This window comes from Anthonomus grandis, chromosome 14, assembly GCF_022605725.1.
Source record: "Anthonomus grandis grandis chromosome 14, icAntGran1.3, whole genome shotgun sequence".
In the NCBI taxonomy this organism is placed as follows: domain Eukaryota; kingdom Metazoa; phylum Arthropoda; class Insecta; order Coleoptera; family Curculionidae; genus Anthonomus; species Anthonomus grandis.
In genome coordinates this window covers 752868-777724 of record NC_065559.1, presented here as the reverse complement: position 1 = coordinate 777724, position 24857 = coordinate 752868, and the positions used below count along the sequence as shown (strand labels likewise).

The following is a 24857-nucleotide window of genomic DNA, read 5'->3' as shown; positions in this document are numbered from 1 at the left end:
ACTTTGAAGGCTAATATCTTGGCTTCTATGGGAGCTATTGAGAAAATTCCAACAGATTTATCTTAGTTTCGTCGTTCTGAATCTAACGAGACCATCCGCAAGGTCGTAGCTTTTACGATAGCCGAGATATGGCATTTTTGATGCCCATTTTTGGCCTCAAAAACGAGGTCGAAAAAATACTCGATTTCTTAGTTCTGCTCCGATTCCCTTATAACCCGGTATTTTCGTGATCTACTTGACGAGAACAATCCGCTGGTATAGTTAGTTCGAATTCGAAAAAAAAAAAAAATTCTGAAAAAAATCCAAACGGGGGGGTATACCCGAAAAATGAAAAAACCCAAACTTTGAAGGCTGATATCTCGGCTTCTATGGGAGCTATTGGGAAAATTCCAACAGATTTATCTTAGTTTCGTCGTTCTGAATCCAACGAGACCATCCGCAAGGTCGTAGCTCTTCTAATAGCTGAGATATGGCATTTTTGATGCCCATTTTTGGCCTCAAAAACGAGGTCGAAAAAATACTCGATTTCTTAGTTCTGCTCCGATTCCCTTATAACCCGGTATTTTCGTGATCTACTTGATGAGAACAATCCGCTGGTATAGTTAGTTCGAATTCGAAAAAAAAAATTTTCTGAAAAAAATCCAAACGGGGGGGTATACCCGAAAAATGAAAAAACCCAAACTTTGAAGGCTGATATCTCGGCTTCTATGGGAGCTATTGGGAAAATTCCAACAGATTTATCTTAGTTTCGTCGTTCTGAATCCAACGAGACCATCCGCAAGGTCGTAGCTTTTACGATAGCCGAGATATGGCATTTTTGATGCCCATTTTTGGCCTCAAAAACGAGGTCGAAAAAATACTCGATTTCTTAGTTCTGCTCCGATTCCCTTATAACCCGGTATTTTCGTGATCTACTTGATGAGAACAATCCGCTGGTATAGTTAGTTCATATTCGAAAAAAAAAAAAATTCTGAAAAAAATCCAAACGGGGGGGTATACCCGAAAAATGAAAAAACTCAAACTTTGAAGGTCGATATCTCGGCTTCTATGGGAGCTATCGGGAAAATTCCAACGGTTTTTTCTTAGTTTCGTCGTTCTGAATCCAACGAGACCATCCGCAAGGTCGTAGCTCTTCTAATAGCTGAGATATGGCATTTTTGATGCCCATTTTTGGCCTCAAAAACGAGGTCGAAAAAATACTCGATTTCTTAGTTCTGCTCCGATTCCCTTATAACCCGGTATTTTCGTGATCTACTTGATGAGAACAATCCGCTGGTATAGTTAGTTCGAATTCGAAAAAAAAAATTTTCTGAAAAAAATCCAAACGGGGGGGTATACCCGAAAAATGAAAAAACCCAAACTTTGAAGGTCGATATCTCGGCTTCTATGGGAGCTATTGGGAAAATTCCAACAGATTTATCTTAGTTTCGTCGTTCTGAATCCAACGAGACCATCCGCAAGGTCGTAGCTTTTACGATAGCCGAGATATGGCATTTTTGATGCCCATTTTTGGCCTCAAAAACGAGGTCGAAAAAATACTCGATTTCTTAGTTCTGCTCCGATTCCCTTATAACCCGGTATTTTCGTGATCTACTTGATGAGAACAATCCGCTGGTATAGTTAGTTCATATTCGAAAAAAAAAAAAATTCTGAAAAAAATCCAAACGGGGGGGTATACCCGAAAAATGAAAAAACCCAAACTTTGAAGGTCGATATCTCGGCTTCTATGGGAGCTATCGGAAAAATTCCAACGGTTTTCTCTTAGTTTCGTCGTTCTGAATCCAACGAGACCATCCGCAAGGTCGTAGCTCTTCTAATAGCTGAGATATGGCATTTTTGATGCCCATTTTTGGCCTCAAAAACGAGGTCGAAAAAATACTCGATTTCTTAGTTCTGCTCCGATTCCCTTATAACCCGGTATTTTCGTGATCTACTTGATGAGAACAATCCGCTGGTATAGTTAGTTCGAATTCGAAAAAAAAAAAAATTCTGAAAAAAATCCAAACGGGGGAGTATACCCGAAAAGTGAAAAAACCCAAACTTTGAAGGCCGATATCTTGGCTTCTATGGGAGCTATCGGGAAAATTCCAACGGATTTGTCTTAGTTTCGTCGTTCTGAATCCAACGAGACCATCCGCAAGGTCGTAGCTCTTCTAATAGCTGAGATATGGCATTTTTGATGCCCATTTTTGGCCTCAAAAACGAGGTCGAAAAAATACTCGATTTCTTAGTTCTGCTCCGATTCCCTTATAACCCGGTATTTTCGTGATCTACTTGATGAGAACAATCCGCTGGTATAGTTAGTTCATATTCGAAAAAAAAAAAAATTCTGAAAAAAATCCAAACGGGGGGGTATACCCGAAAAATGAAAAAACCCAAACTTTGAAGGTCGATATCTCGGCTTCTATGGGAGCTATCGGGAAAATTCCAACGGTTTTCTCTTAGTTTCGTCGTTCTGAATCCAACGAGACCATCCGCAAGGTCGTAGCTTTTACGATAGCCGAGATATGGCATTTTTGATGCCCATTTTTGGCCTCAAAAACGAGGTCGAAAAAATACTCGATTTCTTAGTTCTGCTCCGATTCCCTTATAACCCGGTATTTTCGTGATCTACTTGATGAGAACAATCCGCTGGTATAGTTAGTTCGAATTCGAAAAAAAAAAAAAATTCTGAAAAAAATCCAAACGGGGGGGTATACCCGAAAAATGAAAAAACCCAAACTTTGAAGGTCGATATCTCGGCTTCTATGGGAGCTATCGGAAAAATTCCAACGGTTTTCTCTTAGTTTCGTCGTTCTGAATCCAACGAGACCATCCGCAAGGTCGTAGCTCTTCTAATAGCTGAGATATGGCATTTTTGATGCCCATTTTTGGCCTCAAAAACGAGGTCGAAAAAATACTCGATTTCTTAGTTCTGCTCCGATTCCCTTATAACCCGGTATTTTCGTGATCTACTTGATGAGAACAATCCGCTGGTATAGTTAGTTCATATTCGAAAAAAAAAAAAATTCTGAAAAAAATCCAAACGGGGGGGTATACCCGAAAAATGAAAAAACCCAAACTTTGAAGGTCGATATCTCGGCTTCTATGGGAGCTATTGGGAAAATTCCAACGGATTTGTCTTAGTTTCGTCGTTCTAAATCCAACGAGACCATCCGCAAGGTCGTAGCTCTTCTAATAGCTGAGATATGGCATTTTTGATGCCCATTTTTGGCCTCAAAAACGAGGTCGAAAAAATACTCGATTTCTTAGTTCTGCTCCGATTCCCTTATAACCCGGTATTTTCGTGATCTACTTGATGAGAACAATCCGCTGGTATAGTTAGTTCATATTCGAAAAAAAAAAAAATTCTGAAAAAAATCCAAACGGGGGGGTATACCCGAAAAATGAAAAAACCCAAACTTTGAAGGTCGATATCTCGGCTTCTATGGGAGCTATCGGGAAAATTCCAACGGTTTTCTCTTAGTTTCGTCGTTCTGAATCCAACGAGACCATCCGCAAGGTCGTAGCTTTTACGATAGCCGAGATATGGCATTTTTGATGCCCATTTTTGGCCTCAAAAACGAGGTCGAAAAAATACTCGATTTCTTAGTTCTGCTCCGATTCCCTTATAACCCGGTATTTTCGTGATCTACTTGATGAGAACAATCCGCTGGTATAGTTAGTTCGAATTCGAAAAAAAAAAAAAATTCTGAAAAAAATCCAAACGGGGGGGTATACCCGAAAAATGAAAAAACCCAAACTTTGAAGGTCGATATCTCGGCTTCTATGGGAGCTATCGGAAAAATTCCAACGGTTTTCTCTTAGTTTCGTCGTTCTGAATCCAACGAGACCATCCGCAAGGTCGTAGCTCTTCTAATAGCTGAGATATGGCATTTTTGATGCCCATTTTTGGCCTCAAAAACGAGGTCGAAAAAATACTCGATTTCTTAGTTCTGCTCCGATTCCCTTATAACCCGGTATTTTCGTGATCTACTTGATGAGAACAATCCGCTGGTATAGTTAGTTCATATTCGAAAAAAAAAAAAATTCTGAAAAAAATCCAAACGGGGGGGTATACCCGAAAAATGAAAAAACCCAAACTTTGAAGGTCGATATCTCGGCTTCTATGGGAGCTATTGGGAAAATTCCAACGGATTTGTCTTAGTTTCGTCGTTCTAAATCCAACGAGACCATCCGCAAGGTCGTAGCTCTTCTAATAGCTGAGATATGGCATTTTTGATGCCCATTTTTGGCCTCAAAAACGAGGTCGAAAAAATACTCGATTTCTTAGTTCTGCTCCGATTCCCTTATAACCCGGTATTTTCGTGATCTACTTGATGAGAACAATCCGCTGGTATAGTTAGTTCATATTCGAAAAAAAAAAAAATTCTGAAAAAAATCCAAACGGGGGGGTATACCCGAAAAATGAAAAAACCCAAACTTTGAAGGTCGATATCTCGGCTTCTATGGGAGCTATTGGGAAAATTCCAACGGATTTGTCTTAGTTTCGTCGTTCTAAATCCAACGAGACCATCCGCAAGGTCGTAGCTCTTCTAATAGCTGAGATATGGCATTTTTGATGCCCATTTTTGGCCTCAAAAACGAGGTCGAAAAAATACTCGATTTCTTAGTTCTGCTCCGATTCCCTTATAACCCGGTATTTTCGTGATCTACTTGACGAGAACAATCCGCTGGTATAGTTAGTTCGAATTCGAAAAAAAAAAAAATTTTCTGAAAAAAATCCAAACGGGGGGGTATACCCGAAAAATGAAAAAACCCAAACTTTGAAGGCTAATATCTTGGCTTCTATGGGAGCTATTGAGAAAATTCCAACAGATTTATCTTAGTTTCGTCGTTCTGAATCCAACGAGACCATCCGCAAGGTCGTAGCTTTTACGATAGCCGAGATATGGCATTTTTGATGCCCATTTTTGGCCTCAAAAACGAGGTCGAAAAAATACTCGATTTCTTAGTTCTGCTCCGATTCCCTTATAACCCGGTATTTTCGTGATCTACTTGATGAGAACAATCCGCTGGTATAGTTAGTTCGAATTCGAAAAAAAAAAAAAATTCTGAAAAAAATCCAAACGGGGGGGTATACCCGAAAAATGAAAAAACCCAAACTTTGAAGGTCGATATCTCGGCTTCTATGGGAGCTATCGGGAAAATTCCAACGGTTTTTTCTTAGTTTCGTCGTTCTGAATCCAACGAGACCATCCGCAAGGTCGTAGCTCTTCTAATAGCTGAGATATGGCATTTTTGATGCCCATTTTTGGCCTCAAAAACGAGGTCGAAAAAATACTCGATTTCTTAGTTCTGCTCCGATTCCCTTATAACCCGGTATTTTCGTGATCTACTTGACGAGAACAATCCGCTGGTATAGTTAGTTCGAATTCGAAAAAAAAAAAATTTTCTGAAAAAAATCCAAACGGGGGGGTATACCCGAAAAATGAAAAAACCCAAACTTTGAAGGCTAATATCTTGGCTTCTATGGGAGCTATTGAGAAAATTCCAACAGATTTATCTTAGTTTCGTCGTTCTGAATCCAACGAGACCATCCGCAAGGTCGTAGCTTTTACGATAGCCGAGATATGGCATTTTTGATGCCCATTTTTGGCCTCAAAAACGAGGTCGAAAAAATACTCGATTTCTTAGTTCTGCTCCGATTCCCTTATAACCCGGTATTTTCGTGATCTACTTGATGAGAACAATCCGCTGGTATAGTTAGTTCGAATTCGAAAAAAAAAAAAATTCTGAAAAAAATCCAAACGGGGGAGTATACCCGAAAAGTGAAAAAACCCAAACTTTGAAGGCCGATATCTTGGCTTCTATGGGAGCTATCGGGAAAATTCCAACGGATTTGTCTTAGTTTCGTCGTTCTGAATCCAACGAGACCATCCGCAAGGTCGTAGCTCTTCTAATAGCTGAGATATGGCATTTTTGATGCCCATTTTTGGCCTCAAAAACGAGGTCGAAAAAATACTCGATTTCTTAGTTCTGCTCCGATTCCCTTATAACCCGGTATTTTCGTGATCTACTTGATGAGAACAATCCGCTGGTATAGTTAGTTCGAATTCGAAAAAAAAAAAATTCTGAAAAAAATCCAAACGGGGGGGTATACCCGAAAAATGAAAAAACCCAAACTTTGAAGGTCGATATCTCGGCTTCTATGGGAGCTATTGGGAAAATTCCAACGGATTTGTCTTAGTTTCGTCGTTCTAAATCCAACGAGACCATCCGCAAGGTCGTAGCTCTTCTAATAGCTGAGATATGGCATTTTTGATGCCCATTTTTGGCCTCAAAAACGAGGTCGAAAAAATACTCGATTTCTTAGTTCTGCTCCGATTCCCTTATAACCCGGTATTTTCGTGATCTACTTGATGAGAACAATCCGCTGGTATAGTTAGTTCATATTCGAAAAAAAAAAAATTCTGAAAAAAATCCAAACGGGGGGGTATACCCGAAAAATGAAAAAACCCAAACTTTGAAGGTCGATATCTCGGCTTCTATGGGAGCTATCGGGAAAATTCCAACGGTTTTTTCTTAGTTTCGTCGTTCTGAATCCAACGAGACCATCCGCAAGGTCGTAGCTCTTCTAATAGCTGAGATATGGCATTTTTGATGCCCATTTTTGGCCTCAAAAACGAGGTCGAAAAAATACTCGATTTCTTAGTTCTGCTCCGATTCCCTTATAACCCGGTATTTTCGTGATCTACTTGATGAGAACAATCCGCTGGTATAGTTAGTTCGAATTCGAAAAAAAAAAAAAATTCTGAAAAAAATCCAAACGGGGGGGTATACCCGAAAAATGAAAAAACCCAAACTTTGAAGGTCGATATCTCGGCTTCTATGGGAGCTATTGGGAAAATTCCAACGGATTTGTCTTAGTTTCGTCGTTCTAAATCCAACGAGACCATCCGCAAGGTCGTAGCTCTTCTAATAGCTGAGATATGGCATTTTTGATGCCCATTTTTGGCCTCAAAAACGAGGTCGAAAAAATACTCGATTTCTTAGTTCTGCTCCGATTCCCTTATAACCCGGTATTTTCGTGATCTACTTGATGAGAACAATCCGCTGGTATAGTTAGTTCATATTCGAAAAAAAAAAAAATTCTGAAAAAAATCCAAACGGGGGGGTATACCCGAAAAATGAAAAAACCCAAACTTTGAAGGTCGATATCTCGGCTTCTATGGGAGCTATCGGGAAAATTCCAACGGTTTTCTCTTAGTTTCGTCGTTCTGAATCCAACGAGACCATCCGCAAGGTCGTAGCTTTTACGATAGCCGAGATATGGCATTTTTGATGCCCATTTTTGGCCTCAAAAACGAGGTCGAAAAAATACTCGATTTCTTAGTTCTGCTCCGATTCCCTTATAACCCGGTATTTTCGTGATCTACTTGATGAGAACAATCCGCTGGTATAGTTAGTTCGAATTCGAAAAAAAAAAAAATTCTGAAAAAAATCCAAACGGGGGGGTATACCCGAAAAATGAAAAAACCCAAACTTTGAAGGTCGATATCTCGGCTTCTATGGGAGCTATCGGGAAAATTCCAACGGTTTTCTCTTAGTTTCGTCGTTCTGAATCCAACGAGACCATCCGCAAGGTCGTAGCTCTTCTAATAGCTGAGATATGGCATTTTTGATGCCCATTTTTGGCCTCAAAAACGAGGTCGAAAAAATACTCGATTTCTTAGTTCTGCTCCGATTCCCTTATAACCCGGTATTTTCGTGATCTACTTGATGAGAACAATCCGCTGGTATAGTTAGTTCATATTCGAAAAAAAAAAAATTCTGAAAAAAATCGAAACGGGGGGGTATACCCGAAAAATGAAAAAACCTAAACTTTGAAGGTCGATATCTCGGCTTCTATGGGAGCTATCGGGAAAATTCCAACGGTTTTTTCTTAGTTTCGTCGTTCTGAATCCAACGAGACCATCCGCAAGGTCGTAGCTCTTCTAATAGCTGAGGTATGGCATTTTTGATGCCCATTTTTGGCCTCAAAAACGAGGTCGAAAAAATACTCGATTTCTTAGTTCTGCTCCGATTCCCTTATAACCCGGTATTTTCGTGATCTACTTGATGAGAACAATCCGCTGGTATAGTTAGTTCGAATTCGAAAAAAAAAAAAATTCTGAAAAAAATCCAAACGGGGGAGTATACCCGAAAAGTGAAAAAACCCAAACTTTGAAGGCCGATATCTTGGCTTCTATGGGAGCTATCGGGAAAATTCCAACGGATTTGTCTTAGTTTCGTCGTTCTGAATCCAACGAGACCATCCGCAAGGTCGTAGCTCTTCTAATAGCTGAGATATGGCATTTTTGATGCCCATTTTTGGCCTCAAAAACGAGGTCGAAAAAATACTCGATTTCTTAGTTCTGCTCCGATTCCCTTATAACCCGGTATTTTCGTGATCTACTTGATGAGAACAATCCGCTGGTATAGTTAGTTCGAATTCGAAAAAAAAAAAAATTCTGAAAAAAATCCAAACGGGGGAGTATACCCGAAAAGTGAAAAAACCCAAACTTTGAAGGCCGATATCTTGGCTTCTATGGGAGCTATCGGGAAAATTCCAACGGATTTGTCTTAGTTTCGTCGTTCTGAATCCAACGAGACCATCCGCAAGGTCGTAGCTCTTCTAATAGCTGAGATATGGCATTTTTGATGCCCATTTTTGGCCTCAAAAACGAGGTCGAAAAAATACTCGATTTCTTAGTTCTGCTCCGATTCCCTTATAACCCGGTATTTTCGTGATCTACTTGATGAGAACAATCCGCTGGTATAGTTAGTTCGAATTCGAAAAAAAAAAAAAATTCTGAAAAAAATCCAAACGGGGGGGTATACCCGAAAAATGAAAAAACCCAAACTTTGAAGGTCGATATCTCGGCTTCTATGGGAGCTATTGGGAAAATTCCAACGGATTTGTCTTAGTTTCGTCGTTCTAAATCCAACGAGACCATCCGCAAGGTCGTAGCTCTTCTAATAGCTGAGATATGGCATTTTTGATGCCCATTTTTGGCCTCAAAAACGAGGTCGAAAAAATACTCGATTTCTTAGTTCTGCTCCGATTCCCTTATAACCCGGTATTTTCGTGATCTACTTGATGAGAACAATCCGCTGGTATAGTTAGTTCATATTCGAAAAAAAAAAAATTCTGAAAAAAATCGAAACGGGGGGGTATACCCGAAAAATGAAAAAACCCAAACTTTGAAGGTCGATATCTCGGCTTCTATGGGAGCTATCGGGAAAATTCCAACGGTTTTCTCTTAGTTTTGTCGTTCTGAATCCAACGAGACCATCCGCAAGGTCGTAGCTCTTCTAATAGCTGAGATATGGCATTTTTGATGCCCATTTTTGGCCTCAAAAACGAGGTCGAAAAAATACTCGATTTCTTAGTTCTGCTCCGATTCCCTTATAACCCGGTATTTTCGTGATCTACTTGATGAGAACAATCCGCTGGTATAGTTAGTTCATATTCGAAAAAAAAAAAAATTCTGAAAAAAATCCAAACGGGGGGGTATACCCGAAAAATGAAAAAACCCAAACTTTGAAGGCTGATATCTCGGCTTCTATGGGAGCTATTGGGAAAATTCCAACAGATTTATCTTAGTTTCGTCGTTCTGAATCCAACGAGACCATCCGCAAGGTCGTAGCTTTTACGATAGCCGAGATATGGCATTTTTGATGCCCATTTTTGGCCTCAAAAACGAGGTCGAAAAAATACTCGATTTCTTAGTTCTGCTCCGATTCCCTTATAACCCGGTATTTTCGTGATCTACTTGATGAGAACAATCCGCTGGTATAGTTAGTTCGAATTCGAAAAAAAAAAAAATTCTGAAAAAAATCCAAACGGGGGAGTATACCCGAAAAGTGAAAAAACCCAAACTTTGAAGGCCGATATCTTGGCTTCTATGGGAGCTATCGGGAAAATTCCAACGGATTTGTCTTAGTTTCGTCGTTCTGAATCCAACGAGACCATCCGCAAGGTCGTACCTCTTCTAATAGCTGAGATATGGCATTTTTGATGCCCATTTTTGGCCTCAAAAACGAGGTCGAAAAAATACTCGATTTCTTAGTTCTGCTCCGATTCCCTTATAACCCGGTATTTTCGTGATCTACTTGATGAGAACAATCCGCTGGTATAGTTAGTTCGAATTCGAAAAAAAAAAAAAATTCTGAAAAAAATCCAAACGGGGGGGTATACCCGAAAAATGAAAAAACCCAAACTTTGAAGGTCGATATCTCGGCTTCTATGGGAGCTATTGGGAAAATTCCAACAGATTTATCTTAGTTTCGTCGTTCTGAATCCAACGAGACCATCCGCAAGGTCGTAGCTTTTACGATAGCCGAGATATGGCATTTTTGATGCCCATTTTTGGCCTCAAAAACGAGGTCGAAAAAATACTCGATTTCTTAGTTCTGCTCCGATTCCCTTATAACCCGGTATTTTCGTGATCTACTTGATGAGAACAATCCGCTGGTATAGTTAGTTCGAATTCGAAAAAAAAAAAAATTCTGAAAAAAATCCAAACGGGGGAGTATACCCGAAAAGTGAAAAAACCCAAACTTTGAAGGCCGATATCTTGGCTTCTATGGGAGCTATCGGGAAAATTCCAACGGATTTGTCTTAGTTTTGTCGTTCTGAATCCAACGAGACCATCCGCAAGGTCGTAGCTTTTACGATAGCCGAGATATGGCATTTTTGATGCCCATTTTTGGCCTCAAAAACGAGGTCGAAAAAATACTCGATTTCTTAGTTCTGCTCCGATTTCCTTATAACCCGGTATTTTCGTGATCTACTTGATGAGAACAATCCGCTGGTATAGTTAGTTCGAATTCGAAAAAAAAAAAAAATTCTGAAAAAAATCCAAACGGGGGGGTATACCCGAAAAATGAAAAAACCCAAACTTTGAAGGTCGATATCTCGGCTTCTATGGGAGCTATTGGGAAAATTCCAACGGATTTGTCTTAGTTTCGTCGTTCTAAATCCAACGAGACCATCCGCAAGGTCGTAGCTCTTCTAATAGCTGAGATATGGCATTTTTGATGCCCATTTTTGGCCTCAAAAACGAGGTCGAAAAAATACTCGATTTCTTAGTTCTGCTCCGATTCCCTTATAACCCGGTATTTTCGTGATCTACTTGATGAGAACAATCCGCTGGTATAGTTAGTTCATATTCGAAAAAAAAAAACATTCTGAAAAAAATCCAAACGGGGGGGTATACCCGAAAAATGAAAAAACCCAAACTTTGAAGGTCGATATCTCGGCTTCTATGGGAGCTATTGGGAAAATTCCAACGGATTTCTCTTAGTTTCGTCGTTCTGAATCCAACGAGACCATCCGCAAGGTCGCAGCTCTTCTAATAGCTGAGATATGGCATTTTTGATGCCCATTTTTGGCCTCAAAAACGAGGTCGAAAAAATACTCGATTTCTTAGTTCTGCTCCGATTCCCTTATAACCCGGTATTTTCGTGATCTACTTGATGAGAACAATCCGCTGGTATAGTTAGTTCGAATTCGAAAAAAAAAAAAATTCTGAAAAAAATCCAAACGGGGGGGTATACCCGAAAAATGAAAAAACCCAAACTTTGAAGGTCGATATCTCGGCTTCTATGGGAGCTATCGGGAAAATTCCAACGGTTTTCTCTTAGTTTCGTCGTTCTGAATCCAACGAGACCATCCGCAAGGTCGTAGCTTTTACGATAGCCGAGATATGGCATTTTTGATGCCCATTTTTGGCCTCAAAAACGAGGTCGAAAAAATACTCGATTTCTTAGTTCTGCTCCGATTCCCTTATAACCCGGTATTTTCGTGATCTACTTGATGAGAACAATCCGCTGGTATAGTTAGTTCGAATTCGAAAAAAAAAAAAAAATTCTGAAAAAAATCCAAACGGGGGGGTATACCCGAAAAATGAAAAAACCCAAACTTTGAAGGTCGATATCTCGGCTTCTATGGGAGCTATCGGGAAAATTCCAACGGTTTTCTCTTAGTTTCGTCGTTCTGAATCCAACGAGACCATCCGCAAGGTCGTAGCTCTTCTAATAGCTGAGATATGGCATTTTTGATGCCCATTTTTGGCCTCAAAAACGAGGTCGAAAAAATACTCGATTTCTTAGTTCTGCTCCGATTCCCTTATAACCCGGTATTTTCGTGATCTACTTGATGAGAACAATCCGCTGGTATAGTTAGTTCATATTCGAAAAAAAAAAAAATTCTGAAAAAAATCCAAACGGGGGGGTATACCCGAAAAATGAAAAAACCCAAACTTTGAAGGCTGATATCTCGGCTTCTATGGGAGCTATTGGGAAAATTCCAACAGATTTATCTTAGTTTCGTCGTTCTGAATCCAACGAGACCATCCGCAAGGTCGTAGCTTTTACGATAGCCGAGATATGGCATTTTTGATGCCCATTTTTGGCCTCAAAAACGAGGTCGAAAAAATACTCGATTTCTTAGTTCTGCTCCGATTCCCTTATAACCCGGTATTTTCGTGATCTACTTGATGAGAACAATCCGCTGGTATAGTTAGTTCGAATTCGAAAAAAAAAAAAAATTCTGAAAAAAATCCAAACGGGGGGGTATACCCGAAAAATGAAAAAACCCAAACTTTGAAGGTCGATATCTCGGCTTCTATGGGAGCTATCGGGAAAATTCCAACGGTTTTTTCTTAGTTTCGTCGTTCTGAATCCAACGAGACCATCCGCAAGGTCGTAGTTCTTCTAATAGCTGAGATATGGCATTTTTGATGCCCATTTTTGGCCTCAAAAACGAGGTCGAAAAAATACTCGATTTCTTAGTTCTGCTCCGATTCCCTTATAACCCGGTATTTTCGTGATCTACTTGATGAGAACAATCCGCTGGTATAGTTAGTTCGAATTCGAAAAAAAAAAAAATTCTGAAAAAAATCCAAACGGGGGAGTATACCCGAAAAGTTAAAAAACCCAAACTTTGAAGGCCGATATCTTGGCTTCTATGGGAGCTATCGGGAAAATTCCAACGGATTTGTCTTAGTTTCGTCGTTCTGAATCCAACGAGACCATCCGCAAGGTCGTAGCTCTTCTAATAGCTGAGATATGGCATTTTTGATGCCCATTTTTGGCCTCAAAAACGAGGTCGAAAAAATACTCGATTTCTTAGTTCTGCTCCGATTCCCTTATAACCCGGTATTTTCGTGATCTACTTGATGAGAACAATCCGCTGGTATAGTTAGTTCGAATTCGAAAAAAAAAAAAAATTCTGAAAAAAATCCAAACGGGGGGGTATACCCGAAAAATGAAAAAACCCAAACTTTGAAGGTCGATATCTCGGCTTCTATGGGAGCTATTGGGAAAATTCCAACGGATTTGTCTTAGTTTCGTCGTTCTAAATCCAACGAGACCATCCGCAAGGTCGTAGCTCTTCTAATAGCTGAGATATGGCATTTTTGATGCCCATTTTTGGCCTCAAAAACGAGGTCGAAAAAATACTCGATTTCTTAGTTCTGCTCCGATTCCCTTATAACCCGGTATTTTCGTGATCTACTTGATGAGAACAATCCGCTGGTATAGTTAGTTCGAATTCGAAAAAAAAAAAAAAATTCTGAAAAAAATCCAAACGGGGGGGTATACCCGAAAAATGAAAAAACCCAAACTTTGAAGGTCGATATCTCGGCTTCTATGGGAGCTATCGGGAAAATTCCAACGGTTTTTTCTTAGTTTCGTCGTTCTGAATCCAACGAGACCATCCGCAAGGTCGTAGCTCTTCTAATAGCTGAGATATGGCATTTTTGATGCCCATTTTTGGCCTCAAAAACGAGGTCGAAAAAATACTCGATTTCTTAGTTCTGCTCCGATTCCCTTATAACCCGGTATTTTCGTGATCTACTTGATGAGAACAATCCGCTGGTATAGTTAGTTCGAATTCGAAAAAAAAAAAAAATTCTGAAAAAAATCCAAACGGGGGAGTATACCCGAAAAGTTAAAAAACCCAAACTTTGAAGGCCGATATCTTGGCTTCTATGGGAGCTATCGGGAAAATTCCAACGGATTTGTCTTAGTTTCGTCGTTCTGAATCCAACGAGACCATCCGCAAGGTCGTAGCTCTTCTAATAGCTGAGATATGGCATTTTTGATGCCCATTTTTGGCCTCAAAAACGAGGTCGAAAAAATACTCGATTTCTTAGTTCTGCTCCGATTCCCTTATAACCCGGTATTTTCGTGATCTACTTGATGAGAACAATCCGCTGGTATAGTTAGTTCGAATTCGAAAAAAAAAAAAAATTCTGAAAAAAATCCAAACGGGGGGGTATACCCGAAAAATGAAAAAACCCAAACTTTGAAGGTCGATATCTCGGCTTCTATGGGAGCTATTGGGAAAATTCCAACGGATTTGTCTTAGTTTCGTCGTTCTAAATCCAACGAGACCATCCGCAAGGTCGTAGCTCTTCTAATAGCTGAGATATGGCATTTTTGATGCCCATTTTTGGCCTCAAAAACGAGGTCGAAAAAATACTCGATTTCTTAGTTCTGCTCCGATTCCCTTATAACCCGGTATTTTCGTGATCTACTTGATGAGAACAATCCGCTGGTATAGTTAGTTCGAATTCGAAAAAAAAAAAAATTCTGAAAAAAATCCAAACGGGGGAGTATACCCGAAAAGTTAAAAAACCCAAACTTTGAAGGCCGATATCTTGGCTTCTATGGGAGCTATCGGGAAAATTCCAACGGATTTGTCTTAGTTTCGTCGTTCTGAATCCAACGAGACCATCCGCAAGGTCGTAGCTCTTCTAATAGCTGAGATATGGCATTTTTGATGCCCATTTTTGGCCTCAAAAACGAGGTCGAAAAAATACTCGATTTCTTAGTTCTGCTCCGATTCCCTTATAACCCGGTATTTTCGTGATCTACTTGATGAGAACAATCCGCTGGTATAGTTAGTTCATATTCGAAAAAAAAAAAAATTCTGAAAAAAATCCAAACGGGGGGGTATACCCGAAAAATGAAAAAACCCAAACTTTGAAGGTCGATATCTCGGCTTCTATGGGAGCTATCGGGAAAATTCCAACGGTTTTCTCTTAGTTTCGTCGTTCTGAATCCAACGAGACCATCCGCAAGGTCGCAGCTCTTCTAATAGCTGAGATATGGCATTTTTGATGCCCATTTTTGGCCTCAAAAACGAGGTCGAAAAAATACTCGATTTCTTAGTTCTGCTCCGATTCCCTTATAACCCGGTATTTTCGTGATCTACTTGATGAGAACAATCCGCTGGTATAGTTAGTTCGAATTCGAAAAAAAAAAAAAATTCTGAAAAAAATCCAAACGGGGGGGTATACCCGAAAAATGAAAAAACCCAAACTTTGAAGGTCGATATCTCGGCTTCTATGGGAGCTATCGGGAAAATTCCAACGGTTTTCTCTTAGTTTCGTCGTTCTGAATCCAACGAGACCATCCGCAAGGTCGTAGCTCTTCTAATAGCTGAGATATGGCATTTTTGATGCCCATTTTTGGCCTCAAAAACGAGGTCGAAAAAATACTCGATTTCTTAGTTCTGCTCCGATTCCCTTATAACCCGGTATTTTCGTGATCTACTTGATGAGAACAATCCGCTGGTATAGTTAGTTCATATTCGAAAAAAAAAAAATTCTGAAAAAAATCGAAACGGGGGGGTATACCCGAAAAATGAAAAAACCCAAACTTTGAAGGTCGATATCTCGGCTTCTATGGGAGCTATCGGGAAAATTCCAACGGTTTTCTCTTAGTTTCGTCGTTCTGAATCCAACGAGACCATCCGCAAGGTCGTAGCTCTTCTAATAGCTGAGATATGGCATTTTTGATGCCCATTTTTGGCCTCAAAAACGAGGTCGAAAAAATACTCGATTTCTTAGTTCTGCTCCGATTCCCTTATAACCCGGTATTTTCGTGATCTACTTGATGAGAACAATCCGCTGGTATAGTTAGTTCGAATTCGAAAAAAAAAAAAATTCTGAAAAAAATCCAAACGGGGGGGTATACCCGAAAAATGAAAAAACCCAAACTTTGAAGGTCGATATCTCGGCTTCTATGGGAGCTATCGGGAAAATTCCAACGGTTTTCTCTTAGTTTCGTCGTTCTGAATCCAACGAGACCATCCGCAAGGTCGTAGCTCTTCTAATAGCTGAGATATGGCATTTTTGATGCCCATTTTTGGCCTCAAAAACGAGGTCGAAAAAATACTCGATTTCTTAGTTCTGCTCCGATTCCCTTATAACCCGGTATTTTCGTGATCTACTTGATGAGAACAATCCGCTGGTATAGTTAGTTCGAATTCGAAAAAAAAAAAAAATTCTGAAAAAAATCCAAACGTGGGGGTATACCCGAAAAATGAAAAAACCCAAACTTTGAAGGTCGATATCTCGGCTTCTATGGGAGCTATCGGGAAAATTCCAACGGTTTTTTCTTAGTTTCGTCGTTCTGAATCCAACGAGACCATCCGCAAGGTCGTAGCTCTTCTAATAGCTGAGATATGGCATTTTTGATGCCCATTTTTGGCCTCAAAAACGAGGTCGAAAAAATACTCGATTTCTTAGTTCTGCTCCGATTCCCTTATAACCCGGTATTTTCGTGATCTACTTGATGAGAACAATCCGCTGGTATAGTTAGTTCGAATTCGAAAAAAAAAAAAAATTCTGAAAAAAATCCAAACGTGGGGGTATACCCGAAAAATGAAAAAACCCAAACTTTGAAGGTCGATATCTCGGCTTCTATGGGAGCTATCGGGAAAATTCCAACGGTTTTTTCTTAGTTTCGTCGTTCTGAATCCAACGAGACCATCCGCAAGGTCGTAGCTCTTCTAATAGCTGAGATATGGCATTTTTGATGCCCATTTTTGGCCTCAAAAACGAGGTCGAAAAAATACTCGATTTCTTAGTTCTGCTCCGATTCCCTTATAACCCGGTATTTTCGTGATCTACTTGATGAGAACAATCCGCTGGTATAGTTAGTTCGAATTCGAAAAAAAAAAAAATTCTGAAAAAAATCCAAACGTGGGGGTATACCCGAAAAATGAAAAAACCCAAACTTTGAAGGTCGATATCTCGGCTTCTATGGGAGCTATCGGGAAAATTCCAACGGTTTTCTCTTAGTTTCGTCGTTCTGAATCCAACGAGACCATCCGCAAGGTCGTAGCTCTTCTAATAGCTGAGATATGGCATTTTTGATGCCCATTTTTGGCCTCAAAAACGAGGTCGAAAAAATACTCGATTTCTTAGTTCTGCTCCGATTCCCTTATAACCCGGTATTTTCGTGATCTACTTGATGAGAACAATCCGCTGGTATAGTTAGTTCGAATTCGAAAAAAAAAAAAAATTCTGAAAAAAATCCAAACGGGGGGGTATACCCGAAAAATGAAAAAACCCAAACTTTGAAGGTCGATATCTCGGCTTCTATGGGAGGTATCGGGAAAATTCCAACGGTTTTTTCTTAATTTCGTCGTTCTGAATCCAACGAGACCATCCGCAAGGTCGTAGCTCTTCTAATAGCTGAGATATGGCATTTTTGATGCCCATTTTTGGCCTCAAAAACGAGGTCGAAAAAATACTCGATTTCTTAGTTCTGCTCCGATTCCCTTATAACCCGGTATTTTCGTGATCTACTTGATGAGAACAATCCGCTGGTATAGTTAGTTCGAATTCGAAAAAAAAAAAAATTTCTGAAAAAAATCCAAACGGGGGGGTATACCCGAAAAATGAAAAAACCCAAACTTTGAAGGCCGATATCTGGGCTTCTATGGGAGCTATTGGGAAAATTCCAACGGATTTGTCTTAGTTTCGTCGTTCTAAATCCAACGAGACTATCCGCATGGTCGTAGCTTTTACGATAGCCGAGATATGGCATTTTTGATGCCCATTTTTGGCCTCAAAAACGAGGTCGAAAAAATACTCGATTTCTTAGTTCTGCTCCGATTCCCTTATAACTCGGTATTTTCGTGATCTTCTTGATGAGAACAATCCGCTGGTATAGTTAGTTCGAATTCGAAAAAAAAAATTTTTCTGAAAAAAATCCAAACGGGGGGGTATACCCGAAAAATGAAAAAACCCAAACTTTGAAGGCCGATATCTCGGCTTCTATGGGAGCTATTGGGAGAATTCCAATGGATTTGTCTTAGTTTCGTCGTTCTAAATCCAACGAGACTATCCGCAAGGTCGTAGCTTTTACGATAGCCGAGATATGGCATTTTTGATGCCCATTTTTGGCCTCAAAAACGAGGTCCAAAAAATACTCGATTTCTTAGTTCTGCTCCGATTCCCTTATAACCCGGTATTTTCGTGATCTACTTGATGAGAACAATCCGCTGGTATAGTTAGTTCGAATTCGAAAAAAAAAAAAATTTCTGAAAAAATCCAAACGGGGGGGTATACCCGAAAAATGAAAAAACCCAAACTTTGAAGGCCGATATCTCGGCTTCTATGGGAGCTATTGGGAAAATTCCAACGGATTTGTCTTAGTTTCGTCGTTCTGAATTCAACGAGACCATCCGCAAGGTCGTAGCTTTTACGATAGCCGAGATATGGCATTTTTGATGCCCATTTTTGGCCTCAAAAACGAGGTCGAAAAAATACTCGATTTCTTAGTTCTGCTCCGATTCCCTTATAACCCGGTATTTTCGTGATCTACTTGATGAGAACAATCCGCTGGTATAGTTAGTTCGAATTCGAAAAAAAAAAAAATTTCTGAAAAAAATCCAAACGGGGGGGTATACCCGAAAAATGAAAAAACCCAAACTTTGAAGGCCGATATCTGGGCTTCTATGGGAGCTATTGGGAAAATTCCAACGGATTTGTCTTAGTTTCGTCGTTCTAAATCCAACGAGACTATCCGCATGGTCGTAGCTTTTACGATAGCCGAGATATGGCATTTTTGATGCCCATTTTTGGCCTCAAAAACGAGGTCGAAAAAATACTCGATTTCTTAGTTCTGCTCCGATTCCCTTATAACTCGGTATTTTCGTGATCTTCTTGATGAGAACAATCCGCTGGTATAGTTAGTTCGAATTCGAAAAAAAAAATTTTTCTGAAAAAAATCCAAACGGGGGGGTATACCCGAAAAATTAAAAAACCCAAACTTTGAAGGCCGATATCTTGGCTTCTATGGGAGCTATTGGGAAAATTCCAACGGATTTGTCTTAGTTTCGTCGTTCTAAATCCAACGAGACCAGCCGCAAGGTCGTAGCTTTTACGATAGCCGAGATATGGCATTTTTGATGCCCATTTTTGGCCTCAAAAACGAGGTCGAAAAAATACTCGATTTCTTAGTTCTGCTCCGATTCCCTTATAACCCGGTATTTTCGTGATCTACTTGATGAGAACAATCCGCTGGTATAGTAAGTTCGAATTCGAAAAAAAAATCAGTTTTCTTGATTTAGTGATTATAATGATACTTTAAGACGGCAATTCGAGGAGACATGAGTCACGCGGCCTGGCAAACAAACTTTCGTGAGAGGCGTCGGTGCATCTTCAGAGGCTTTTTTAACGTCGACAGTATGCTGATATTGCGGTAAGTTTAATGAAAAACAGTGACCAGTGCCCGTTTACGTAAACTCGCACACTCGCAAACGTAAAAAAACGTGTGAACTCCCTTCCCCCTCCCGGTTCGCGGGCAGTTTTCTATTTTAGTTTCCGTTTTCAGGAGCGGGGGAGTTCGGAGTTTCGAGAGTTGAAGTTTCAGTCGACGTCGCACGCCGTGACGAGAGCGAAAAACTCCGCTCCAATACCGATTCCAGTGCTCTTCGTAAATGTTTGTTTATGTAAGTATGCCCATCGTGTTTTAATTACGTTTTAGGCTCGTCAAAGTATAAAAGGGAGTTTGAACTTAAAAACATTATTTAAAAAAAAAAATACAAATCTCACAGGCATCTACGTCTTAGATTGAATGAACCACAGGGTGGTAAAGAAAAGTAAGTTTTTCAGAGCCATATTTTCTATACTCACTCGTTACTTCTTTTTCTACCTGGATTTTAATGTTTTAGTTCAAGTTAATGTGTTGTCCCTTGTATACCACCCCCAGAAGTGGGTTTTATTGGGGATCAAACCTCCCTTGGCTGGGTGCATCTCGAGCAAAGTGAAATTGAAAGAATCCTAATCGTTCCCTAACTTAAAATACTCTAATTAAGCTTATCAATAAAAACCAGGTCCATTAAGTGACTTTATGGTACATATATAGATTCCAGGGGGTTCCCTCTTCCTCCCTTCCTCTTCCAGAGGAGTACTTCGGGGCAAACCAACCATATTTTCATTCTTTCAACCTTTGTGATGTTTCCCTAATGTTTTCTGATTTATTACTTTTGCTAATGATGAGATAGAGTTTCCAATCATTGGTGCAAATTGAACAGTAGACCATAGGAAGTCCAAGGGCAACCAAGAGTACAAACCCCTCGATTCTTTTAAACCAATTAATCTCAAGAAAGCTTTTTTTTAATTTTAAGTAAACACTCAATAAGGGTATTTATTTAAAATGTAAAGCATTCCTTGCGGTATAATGAGAGGCAAACATCATTATTCCGTCCCTGGATCTATAATACTCCCTTAACCATTAATTTTCTTGTATTTCATTAAAGGAAATCTTAAAGTCTCCGGAATAATTGCATCATAAATAAAACATTCGATTTTCGAGAGTGTTTTACAAGTGGATCATTAATTTCTCCTTCAGGGAACTAATACAGAGATATAGTTGAATTATACATTCGGCATGTAATCGGGCCTATTTTAATCAGCATGTATGTAATTCTCTATCCAATCAGTAAATAACCCAAAAATTTATTGAAACTTAAGTATATTTTGGTCTTGAATTAATAACGGGACTTTCGTTAACATTTATACGAGATTTCAATGAAACCCCTTCACTAATTAATTTTTTATTCAAATTTTTGTAGCTGGCGTCCCAGTATAGCAAAACTCGAAAAATTGTTTAAGATTCACTGGCCTATAACACGCGTTTTAATAGTCCGATTTATTTGATTTTGGTCTTGAATTAATAACGGGACTTTCGTTAACATTTGTACGAGATTTCAATGAAATCCCCTTACTAATGAATTTTTTATTTAAGTTTTTGTAGATGGCGCCTCAGTAAAGCAAATCTCAAAAAATTGTTTTAGATTCACTGGCCTATTACACGCGTTTCAATAGTCCGATTTATTTGAGTTTGGTCTTGAATTAATAACGGGACTTTCATTAACATGTATACGAGATTTCAATGAAATCCCTTTACTAATGAATTTTTTATTCAAGTTTTTGTAGATGGCGTCTCAGTATAGCAAAACTCGAAAATTTGTTTTAGATTCACTGGCCTATTACACGCGTTTTAATAGTCCGATTTTTGTGATTTTGATCTTAAATTAATAGCGGGACTTTCGTTAACATTTACACGAGATTTCAATGAAATCCCTTTACTAATGAATTTTTTATTCAAGTTTTTGTAGATGGCGTCTCAGTATAGCAAAACTCGAAAAATTGTTTAAGATTCACTGGCCTATAACACGCGTTTTAATAGTCCGATTTATTTGATTTTGGTCTTGAATTAATAACGGGACTTTCGTTAACATTCTTACGAGATTTCAATACAATCCCTTTACTAATGAATTTTTTATTCAATTTTTTGTAGATGGCGTCCCAGTATAGCAAAACTCGAAAAATTGTTTTAGATTCATTGGCCTATTACACGCGTTTTAATAGTCCGATTTATTTGATTTTGGTCTTAAATTAATAATGGGACTTTCGTTAACATTCATACGAGATTTCAATGAAATCCCTTTACTAATGAATTTTTTATTCAAATTTTTTGTAGATGGCGTCTCAGTAAAACGAAACTCGAAAAATTGTTTTAGATTCACTGGCCTATTACACGCGTTTTATTAGTCCGATTTACTTGTTTTTGGTCTTAAAATGCAGGCTTGTTTTACTTGAACACTCATTGACAGGAATTGCATACTTTGCCCTTACTGAGTTAGTTTTTTGCTGGTGGGGTCCTACTCACTGCGGTCTGAATTTAGGACATAATTAAAGATTTAAAAAGAAAATAGGAAATTCAAAATCCTGTGACACTCTGCCTCTATCCTTCTCAAACAAGTTGAGGGAGACTGTGTGATTTTCAATGCAAGTATGGACTATTTCCTTACTATTAAAAAAAAGAGAATTGTGTCATCTCTTTTATATAATAACACTCAATGTAGCCGTTTTAAACCTTTGATATTCTTGAAAGTTCCGATTAAAGTGTCGCCTCGGCTCCAAGTTATCCTGCTGCTATTTTATATATTATTATAAAGTTTCGTCGACTCACTGCGGAAATTGAAGTTCCCTTAAGAATACTCCTAAATATTGGGCCAAAAAGGTTTTATCCGATTTGAATTTACGAGTTAACTCTGCAAGTGATTAATTTATAGCTTCCACGCACTGCAGTGCAACACAAATTGATTTATATAGTAAACGTTCGTTGCGTATTGACGTTTAAGAATTTAATCTATTATTGTTGACTAATGGGCTTCTGTTGTATATAATTAAAAAAACAAGCATCGAAGCGTTTTGCGTAATTTATTTTATAATGGACCTAATTAACGTTCGGGACGCGTTTCTGAAACTAATTACGTTTTCCTGACGAATTTAACTGGTTCTGCAAGCTTAAAAATTAATTTTACTTGTAGAGGAATGTCGAGTTTCATAGTAAAGGAATTCAAAGGTTTGAATTTATTAGTTTGAAGAGATGAAGTAAAATATGTCAGTGAAAACATTAGTTATTTGAATACTTTGATGTTGCAATAGGAATACTTGATGTGGCAAGTCAATATCTTGAGTTCTAGTGATTGAAATTTGTAATTATTGATTTCTAGGATAGTTCTTCGAGTAACTACAGAAAAAATCATTAAAATCCATGCACTACAAATTCAGATATTCACATTTTTCGCAATGGAATGCCTGGAAGAACTGAAATAATTTGTCTCTTATTGGCAAGTGAATATCTTGAGTTCTAGTAATTGAACTTTGTAATTATTGATATCTGGGATATTCTGGGGTATTTTAAGTAATTTCTGACAAAAAAATTTGAAATCCATGCACTAGTAATTAAGATATTGACATTTTTCTCACAGGAGTGCCTGGAAGAAATAAGATAATTAATAATTTATTTTAAAAATCGTTTTTATTTTTTTATTAGAGAAACTATTGGTGTGCCAGAAAAATGGTTTGAATAAAAGTTGTTGAGCCTAAAGAGCACTATCTTTTGAAAAATATTTTAGGTTTTTATATGTAACCGTTTTCAAGAAAATCCGGGAAAACTATTTTTCTTCTTTTCCATTTTTCTCGAAAACTGTGAAAAAAATTAGTGTTTTTATTTTTGCATTTAATTCTATGAATAAATACCCAAAATTAGTGTAGAATACTTTTTCCTTCTAAATTAATTAATAAAGAAGTTATAGGTATTTAAAAAAAAAAACAGACCAGTTTTGAAACAAAAATTTTGGAATTTTTTTTTTTTTTGAAAATTGTTGAAAACATTACTGGGAGTTAGTGCATTAAAATAGCAACAAAAAATCCTTATGAATAATTTTTCTTAGGTTAATAGCAACGCCACAAAAAAATTGTGAAAGTTTCGCTCATTGAAAAAATTCAATAGGACCGACCCCCTTAGAAATATCTATTAAAAATGGTTTAAATTTTTTCTTGGAAAAACTATCAATTTGCCAGAAAAATAGGCTTAACAAAAGTTGTTTGGCCTAAAGAGGACTGTTATTTGGAAAATATTCCAAGCTTTTATATGTAACGATTTTCCAGTAAATCCAGAAAAACCGTTTTCCTCTTTTTTTCCATTTTTCTCGAAAACTGTGAAAAAAATTCGTGTTTTTATTTTTGCATTTGCTTCTATGAATAAATACCCAAAATTAATCTAGAATACTTTTTCCTTCTAAATTAATTATTAAAGAAGTTATAGGTATTTTTTTTAAAAAGTGACCAATTTTGAAACGAAAAATTTGAAAAAAAAAATTTTTTTTGAAAATTGTTGAAAACATTACTGGGAGTTAGTGCATTAAAATAGCAACAAAAAATCCTTATGAATAATTTTTCTTAGGTTAATAGCAACGCCACAAAAAATGGTGAAAGTTTCGCTCATTGAAAAAATTCAATAGGACCGACCCCCTTAGAAATATCTCTTAAAAATGGTTTTAATTTTTTTTTGGAAAAACTATTGATTTGCCAGAGAAATAGTTTTAACAAAAGTTGTTTGGCCTAAAGAGGACTGTTATTTGAAAAATATTTCAAGCTTTTATTTGTAACCGTTTTCCAGTAAATCCAGGAAAACCGTTTTCCTTTTTTTCCATTTTTCTCGAAAACTGTGAAAAAAATTCGTATTTTTATTTTTGCGTTTGCTTCTATGAATAAATGCCCAAAATTAATCTCAAATACTTTTTTCTTCTAAATTAATTAATAAAGGAGTTATAGGTATTTTTTTTAAAACAGTCCAGTTTTAAAACGAAAAATTTGAAAAAAATTTTTTTTTTTGAAAATTTCAAAAAAAAATTACAGGGAACTAAAGCATTAAAATAGCAACAAAAAATCCTTATAAATAATTTTTCTTATGTTAATAGGAACGCCACAAAAAATTGTGAAAGTTTCGCTCATTGAAAAAATTCAATAGGACCGACCCCCTTAGAAATATCTATTAAAAATGGTTTTAATTTTTTCTTGGGGAAAACTATCGATTTGCCAGGGAAATAGGCTTAACAAAAGTTGTTTGGCCTAAAGAGGACTGTTGTTTGGAAAATATTTCAAGCTTTTATATGCAACGGTTTTCCAGTAAATCCAGGAAAACCGTTTTCCTTTTTTTCCATTTTTCTCGAAAACTGTGAAAAAAATTCGTGTTTTTATTTTTGCATT

The 24857-nt window shown here is 38.0% G+C and overlaps 1 protein-coding gene and 1 long non-coding RNA gene across 27 annotated transcripts in view; both read left to right on the top strand.

Moving 5' to 3' along the window:
* Positions 1-1032: 1032 nt before the first annotated feature.
* On the top strand, positions 1033-19305 carry LOC126744428 (uncharacterized). Of its 23 annotated transcripts, none has more exons than XR_007663168.1 (8): positions 1033-1122; positions 4866-5206; positions 5548-7651; positions 11393-12009; positions 12350-12690; positions 13031-13436; positions 14801-16095; positions 19161-19305. It is a non-coding gene; the product is annotated as an uncharacterized LOC126744428 (long non-coding RNA). The 23 variants fall into 23 exon arrangements; XR_007663167.1 differs by lacking the exon at positions 19161-19305 and adding an exon at positions 18480-18806; XR_007663163.1 differs by lacking the exon at positions 19161-19305 and having other exon boundaries at positions 5548-5612; positions 5953-7651; positions 14801-16284.
* Positions 19306-19631: 326 nt separating this feature from the next.
* The window catches only part of LOC126744414 (spondin-1), a 46645-nt gene continuing 41419 nt past the window's right edge, over positions 19632-24857 (top strand). For 3 of the 4 annotated variants that reach the window (XM_050451815.1, XM_050451812.1, XM_050451811.1), the window contains exon 1: positions 19632-19741. In XM_050451815.1, coding sequence (XP_050307772.1) covers positions 19730-19741 — 12 coding nt within the window. In that variant the 5' untranslated portion in view covers positions 19632-19729. The remainder of the gene's footprint in view (positions 19742-24857) is intronic. The other variant, XM_050451813.1, reaches the window with a different exon arrangement.